This window comes from Zonotrichia albicollis, chromosome 3 (assembly GCF_047830755.1).
Source record: "Zonotrichia albicollis isolate bZonAlb1 chromosome 3, bZonAlb1.hap1, whole genome shotgun sequence".
NCBI lineage: Eukaryota > Metazoa > Chordata > Aves > Passeriformes > Passerellidae > Zonotrichia > Zonotrichia albicollis.
In genome coordinates this window covers 81,500,674-81,508,700 of record NC_133821.1, presented here as the reverse complement: position 1 = coordinate 81,508,700, position 8,027 = coordinate 81,500,674, and the positions used below count along the sequence as shown (strand labels likewise).

The 8,027-nt window shown below is 38.7% G+C and overlaps 1 protein-coding gene across 3 annotated transcripts in view; it reads right to left on the bottom strand.

Moving 5' to 3' along the window:
- Positions 1 to 20: 20 nt before the first annotated feature.
- Positions 21 to 8,027, bottom strand: part of CD2AP (CD2 associated protein) — a 77,873-nt gene continuing 69,866 nt past the window's right edge. For 2 of the 3 annotated variants that reach the window (XM_074538008.1, XM_005485084.4), the window contains 5 exons: positions 7,381 to 7,496; positions 6,480 to 6,566; positions 4,292 to 4,476; positions 3,509 to 3,572; positions 21 to 2,337 (listed from right to left, as the gene is read on the bottom strand). In XM_074538008.1, the coding sequence (XP_074394109.1) occupies positions 2,296 to 2,337; positions 3,509 to 3,572; positions 4,292 to 4,476; positions 6,480 to 6,566; positions 7,381 to 7,496 (494 nt within the window). In that variant the 3' untranslated portion in view covers positions 21 to 2,295. Of the gene's footprint in view, positions 2,338 to 3,508; positions 3,573 to 4,291; positions 4,477 to 6,479; positions 6,567 to 7,380; positions 7,497 to 8,027 lie in introns of those variants that run through there. The other variant, XM_074538010.1, reaches the window with a different exon arrangement.

Sequence of the window (8,027 nt, the reverse complement as noted above, 5' to 3'; positions counted from 1 at the left end):
GAATTGAGCAGATGCCTGAAGAGGTTTTTATACTCATTTTATTTGCTGAGTTTGGATAGCATGCATCATTTTACAGCACCGGTAGACAAGTCAGTGAAGCACACTGCTCTTAGGAACTTGTACTGTGGAATGTCTCAAAACCATTACCCTCTCCCCCTCCACTCCAGTACGTAACACTAGCTGAAGACAAGACGGACACACATCAGGGCAACTTCCTCATGGCTACAAATACTCATAGCAGCGACTTTTAAAGGAAGGTTTATTAAATCAAGTCATTGCACTTGGGTCATTTATTGCTATAGCAAACAAAGGCCATTACATAACAAACACCTCTCATTTGTGGCTTTAGCTGATTGTCTTGTTCTGTTCATCCTCTGCAAGCTCACACACAGGCACAATTTTTGCAGAGCAACCCCTTCCAGAATTTGTTTCATGCTCCGATCACAGTGAAGAGCTTGTATAACAAAACTGGGTCCTCCATTAGGCTCAATTCTTGTTTTGCATCACCTGCTCTACAGGCATGAATTCCAGGCAAGAGTTTAGTGTCTGATGACAGCACATGATTCCTCACAACTCATTTGTGATGCACTTGAGCAATTCAAGGTTAAAAGCATTAAGAGTGAATCAACTTACTACCATTTTGACTAGCAAATATTACTCCATACCTGCATAGTGTATCGATCAGGTTTCAATGAGATTTCATGAACTATTTGAATCAGTAATGGACAAACATTCCCCAATTAACCTTTTGATATTTGGATTTTATGACACAAACTGTGGAAGAATCCCATAGTGTGGGATTACTCTCAAGAAGTAACACTTCCATGTCACTTGAACAGTGACATACTGAATAATTACTATATTTATGACTACTCCCATGAAGAGAAGCTGAATTATTTTCTTTTATTGCTGAAGCTGCCAAACTATGAGGCATGTTTTTGTCTTTTAAGTTATAGCAGACCTAAAGGAGATGAGCTGATTAACAAAACTAATGAATTTGACTGGCTTTCTAAAGCTGTATGTATTTTAATTCTTTAATCAGACAAACATGGCAATAAATACCATTGTCTCCAATCACTTTGCATATTATTTGTGTACTATTCTGGTGCAAGTTTTGAGCCCAGGGGTTAAAGATAATGGTAATCCACAAGATCTCAACCTCTTTTCCATGAAGTAAAGACACCATCTTGGACACCAGCACAATGATGTCAAAGCAATTGTTCCAATCACTTATTAAAATACAAAGATGTTACTAAGTTTAGAGGTACGCAATATACTGAGAAAGTTTATGGCATAAATATATAAATATTGAGAGCTTTTGAGAGTATCAAAGTTCCAAAGGGATTTATTTGGAGATATATTATAAACAAAACCTGACTATTGTAAAAACAAATCAAGATGCATACTTGAACCACTAGAAAGGCTGATGACTTCAGAAACACAGAAGTACAGATGCTGTGACTTAAGGTTTACTCTTTCATGCTCTACACTGTAATATTTTAGGCACAACAGGTTGAGTTGAAACTGGACTCTTGCTGTTTCTGTATTCCTTGCATTTTGTGGTTTAACAGTTAATTTTGTCATGATTTCACAATTAAGTCTTAAATCCCTTTTTAATCCAATAGTGCAAGTGACAAACCGTTCTGCTGAGCTACTGGAATTAGATCATTCAGTCTTTCTACAATGCATAGGAGTTTCACTTGCTTCATTGCACTAACAAATTCCTATCTCATTATTCATACTATGCTGTTCAAAAGTTAAGTATTCTCACTGCAGACAGGCACAACAGCATAACCCTGGGTAAGACTGCCAAAATTATACAAATATTATATATTCCCTTTTGCATGTAGGGGAAAAGTAGTGACTACAATTACAACACAGTCATTCCGTCCCTTCCAACAGACTATTTTACAGATTAGTTGCAAAGACAGATCACCCTATTTATAGTATAGATCTCTTTAAAAATTAAGCTACAGATATTCAATAAAAATCTAATAAGAATTCCCTCTCCTCTCTATACAGATTCAGTAGTATTTTCAAGCAAACCAAAAAAATAAGGTCTGCAATTCCAGCACAGTAAGAAATAAGGCCTCTTTTATATTGGCAAAAAAATTACACCATTATTCTTTTTTGTTTTCTCTCTGAATATAAGACTATATTCCTTTTTTTTTTATTATATTTTTTCTTTAAGACTGTAGAACACCAGAGCATCCATTATAATGAAATAAGAGTCAGTTCTCCTTGTGTTCAGCTTTGAATTCCTGGTGAATTAAAAACATTGAGTCCATAGCTGTCTCATGTAGACATCACTGCTTTCTTCAATTTTTCTATTTCAAGCTGAAAAAACAAACATTTTGAAAATAAAGTCATTATTAAAGTAGCTATGAAATCTTCAGAGCTCCCACCAAAGTTATAAGCTTTACATTTCAAAGACACTTAGGTATTACACCATAGAAGCATTTAACAGTACAGTATTTAAAGCTGATTTTGTACCACTATATTGCTAAAAGAACAGGAATTTAAAATAATTTAAAATGTGACTACAGTACTGGTATAATCTTTTTAAAATTTAAAAAAAATCTTATTGATTAATCAGTTTATCTGGATAAACTCTCTCTGAAAAAATAAGTCAAAGCTGGGTTATGCAGTCACCTGACAGGTCCCCATGTAATGCTGCACCATCATCTGAGAGCAGCCTCCTAGAACAGCCTTTCATGCAGAACACTGCCTGGATTAATTTGTATTTCTTGACATGGACTTAGAGGACACCTGGAGTTACATCCTCTTCATCTCTACTGCATACTTAAGGCACCTTCACTGATTGCTTTAGAGTCGCATTAAAGAGAAACTCACCAGAAGTTTCTCTCATGTGTTTCAAGTAGCTTTGTAGCCAGTAAGATGTACCATTTCACAAGTAAAATGCCCCTTTTCAGTACCAGACAAATAATTTCCTAGAATGAGCTCATCCTATTAACTACCTAATGGCATCATATTGCACTGTAGGTAGTGTTCTTCATCAGTAAATTGAGGAGTGGCATTCATTCATCAGGAATTTTTTCGGATGCATTCTGTTCTTTTGGCAAATCATCTATACTTAATATTTAAATAATTAATCAAAATAAAGAGAAGTTTACGTTTGTTTTTCTTTTGATTTCTTAAATTAAATAGGTCTTTCAATCTTATAAATGCAAAGTATTAACTGTGTCTCCTGGAAGTTGTCCAGTTGGACATATTTCTAGAATAGAGAAGAACCCAACAGCACTAAATTGAACTGCCACCCCAACCCCTACACTGATTGTTACAAATAATATTCCAGAAAAAGAAAGCTGAACTTGGATCTTCTCTATACATCCAAATGCCTCATGAGGCATTAATTCAATCACAAAATAAAACAGCAAAACAAAAAGAGACTGAGCAGGTTTGTCAAGGCTTTCCTGTGGCATCAAATCCCAGAATAAAACCTACAAAGCCCTGAACTCCCCATGCCCTCCCAGAGTGTTAACATTACCTCCAGATTGCTTCGCAACAGCTTCTCTTCTTCCAAATCCTTCTTTAGTTTTTCCAGTTCTCTCCTAAAAGGAGTTAGGATAGAAACAGAATTGAGAAGGGGGAAAAAGAAACTTCACATTACTGAGGACAGGATGCAGAGGCCTTGTTTATATTTTACAAATGGGATTCACAAAGCAAGGCACATGCCCACCAGTGAATTGTTACTCACATCTGTTGGACCACAAATTTCCGCCATCACTCAACACTTCTTACCTACTGCTATTCACCTATCCCAAATTCTTAATCCAAATTTTAAGAGGCTACTTAAATGTTTGTGCTGTTATTTAATATTTAAAGTTTAATTCAAGCTAAAATAACCTAAAATAACATGGCTACTTCTACAGAGAGAATAAATTAAAATATAAGTAATGTCAATACTGCACGCACTTGTGCACAGTGTTACACAAGGCCTGCACCATGTATTTATGTCATTACTACAGAAAATTAACTACTTTTCCTTACAAAGAAAGCACAAACTGTTCAATAAGTACTTTCAAAAAGATGTAATGGATGCAGGAGTGCCAAGTAGGAGGGAAAAAATATGTACAAATTTCAAAAATACTCTGACATCAAATTTGCATGTATTCAGGACATTTAGTAAGATTAACTTAAATAGAAAAGACCTGAATTTATGTATTAATATGTTATTAGCATAGAATAGCTCTCATTTTAAAGTCTGGCATTGAAGACATTTATAAGATGTCTACATAACCCCTTGCAGACTGACAAAGAAAATATTTACCCATGCTCTTTCTTCAGGGCATCTACTAAACCCATTAAATCATTAATCTGAGTCCTGAGCTCTTCCACAGAAATTTTTTCCTCATGTGTTTCTCCTTTCAGTTGGAGGTCTCCAGGTAAAAAGTCGAGTATGACAGAGCTTGGTCTCTGAGATGAAGGTGGAATCAGTGGGCTGAATGCAGATGGCTAAAAAATAAATTGGCAGAAAGGTAAGAAGTGAAATCTTTATGAACTGAATGCTTACAGCACATAGGTTGTACCAGGATGGGAGCTAAATGTGCATAAATTCCCTTAATTTTCTACCTAAAAGGTAAAAAAAAAGTCCAGTTTGAATGCATTACTGGAGTATGTGAGATAGTTACTCTATACAGCTCTTAATTAAGGATGTACCTGAGAGTCCTGTAGTCACTAAAGAAAGTACTTACACTTCAGTCCTCACTCTTCACGTTTTAAAAAAGTGGTTTAATGGATTCCACTGGATCATTTCGTGTGGGGGCCTGAATATATGTTGTATTTTAAGACCTGTGTGGGTCTGAGTTGCTCCAAACGAGCTGCAGCTGCAGGGTCCTTAGTTGGGCAGCAGCTGTAACTCGTGAAGGTAACTGAAATAAATAGGGGTGGGTCAAGAGCCCAGGAGGAGCCCCTGAGAAGATAGAAAGGACTGTGCTGCAGAGAATGGAGAAGAGCCCCAGCAGAGAGGCAAGAACAACACTGCAGCGAAGATAAGAACAACTGGTGACCCCGTGTGATGAAGAACACTGCAACCAAACATTGAAAGAAGGTATGGAATCCCCCGGACAGCTGAGAGCTGTGGCAGCCTGAGAGCTGGGACTGTAGAATATAATATGGCCTTTGAATTAAGGAGCTGTAGCAGCAGAAAGCTGTAAGAATATGGCCTTTAAGGAAAAGAGCCTTGGAACATCTAAAGACAGCCGAGTGCTGTGGCAGCCTGAGAGCTGGGATTGTATAGGGATATGTATATATTCTATGGTTGTATCTAAGACAGCTGAGAGCTGTGGCAGCCTGAGAGCTGGAACTGTATGCGTATTGTTATTGTATAATTGTTAAAAGAAAAGGGGGGAAATGTGGGGGCCTGAATATATGTTGTATTGTGAGACCTGTGTGGGTCCGGGTTGCTCCAAATGAGCTGCAGCTGCAGGGTCCTTAGTTGGGCAGCAGCTGTAGCTCGTGAAGGTAACTGAGATAAATAGGGGTGGGTCAAGAGCCCAGGAGGAGCCCCTGAGAAGAAAGGAAGGACTATGCTGCAGAGAATGGAGACGAGCCCCAGCAGAGAGGCAAGAACAACGCTGCAGCGAAGATTACAACAACTGGTGACCCCGTGTGAGGAAGAACACACAACCAAACATTGAAAGAAGGTATGGAATCCCCCGGACAGCCGAGAGCTGTGGCAGCCTGAGAGCTGGGACTTTGGAATATCAGCCAGAGAGCTGGGACTATAGAAGATAGGACAGCCGAGAGCTGTGGCAGCCTGAGAGCTGGGACTGTATAGGGATATGTATATATTCTATGGTTGTATCTAAGGACAGCCGAGAGCTGTGGCAGCCTGAGAGCTGGGACTGTATGCATATTATAATTGTATAATTGTTAAAAGGGGGGAAATGTGGGGGCCTGAATATATGTTGTATTGTAAGACCTGTGTGGGTCTGAGTTGCTCCAAACGAGCTGCAGCTGCAGGGTCCTTAGTTGGGCAGCAGCTGTAGCTCGTGAAGGTAACTGAGATAAATAGGGGTGGGTCGAGAGCCCAAGAGGAGCCCCTGAGAAGATAGAAAGGACTGTGCTGCAGAGGAAGGAGAAGAGCCCCAGCAGAGAGGCGAGAACAACGCTGCAGCGAAGATTACAACAATTTTGCACAAACTTTTGTGCACTCTGCTGATCTGCTCAGTTATTCTGTCTGTCAGGAGACTGAAGGCAGAGCAGATATGGAACTTATTTGGGAAATACCACCTGATACAGCATCTCTCACCAGAACCCATGCACTTTGTAAGTATAAATGAACTTCAATACTAAATTTCTTACTATGAACTTTATACTAAATGACTGAGCTCACTTGAACTCAACTACCAGCACTGGCATTCAGATGGTTTCATGAACCTGTACTGGAAATGCAAACAGGATGAACAGAACACCAAGCTGCCTGGTACTCCTCTGGCTCCTTGGTAGCATCATACCTTCTTTGTTTCAACTGGCTTTGGTTTGGCACTTTCTTCTTCTTTCTGCACCTTCAGAATTTTTTCTGGACCCACATTTTGACTTGCCTGGTAAACCATTCATGAGGAATGAAAAAGTTTTCAGAATTAAAAACAACAAAGATTAAAAGTAAATTAAAAAAAAATAGACTTTCACGTGTTTCTAAAAATGAAATAGTAAAGGGGAAAACCAAGTAACAACAGTTAAATTGCTACACTATCAAACTTTTCTATCCCTGACAGTCAGAACTTTCCTTCCCCACAATGAGCTGAACTTAAATCAAACACAGGAATCTTGGGCAGGATTTTCAAGCATATTTGCAATCCTTAAGTCTGTGACACTTCTGGGAGCCTGTAGGTGCTTCCACAAAACACAAATGTGCAGTAACTGTAGATGGTAACTGGCACAACTATGCAACATATCCAGTGAGAAAAACGGATTTCAAGGACTCTGCACCACCTGCTTCTCATTATCTGCCAACCTCACATCAGCACTAAGATCACAACCCTCACGTTACAGTAGCATTAAATTACAAATTTATAGTGGCCAATTGTCCAAGTCACTACAGACAGTTTCAGAGCCGTGTGTATGTACAACACCTACTGCACCATCAGTGAGGCCAGAAGAGCAGAGCACTTCCTGCAGCAAAACCTCATGGAACAGAAACACTCCTTCAGCTGCAACACAGTTCCAGTTGTTTCTCTTACATTCACTTCCCTTCTGGGAATGGATCTCCCTGCACACAAAACCTACAGGAACTGAACTCCTGCAGCATTTTGCCCTTCAGGTAAATGGCTCAAAAGACTGTTCCCCAATGTAGTCCTGTTTCCTGGGAAGACAGTTTTTAGTTCCCTACTAGGAGAACACCCCCAAAATACTCACAGGACTACTGCTATTGAAACGGGAAGGCAGCCTCCTACCAGGCATCTTGGGCCGGTTCGCAGTCGGGTGTGACAGATTATCTGAGGTAGCTATGACATCATCAAAGCTTAACAGATCTACAAAAAGAGGAAAGCAGAGACCACCATCAAGACCAAAAAGTTTTGCTGTGTTCTTTTTATCAGTTTTTTTTTTACTTAAAACACAAAAAAAAATTATCAGAATTCTTGTTATTTTGAGGATTTTCAGCATATACAACACATGAGGTATCTGAAACAACTGCATGACTTTGACATATCTGGAAAACTCTATTTTCCCCCTTGAAAAAAAGATAAGAGTTAATTCAACTAGGACTTAATTATTCAAGTTAATTTGTGTGAACAGAAGAAATGCTCTAGCAACATGGCAGCATCTACAGAAAATATATTTATTACTTTTTCTAAGAACTGCCATATTCAGCTACTTAAGAGTATATTTTCTTGTCACTGAACTTGACTTCTTATAACATGAAAAGCATGAAAATGCAAGTTTAGTGACTAAGACAAAAATAAAAGCAAAATGGTAAATTACATACTGGTGTACTCCACACATTGGAGAAAGTTAACAAGACATTAACTGCAACTACATCTGTGCAGGGTAGTTTTTTTCAT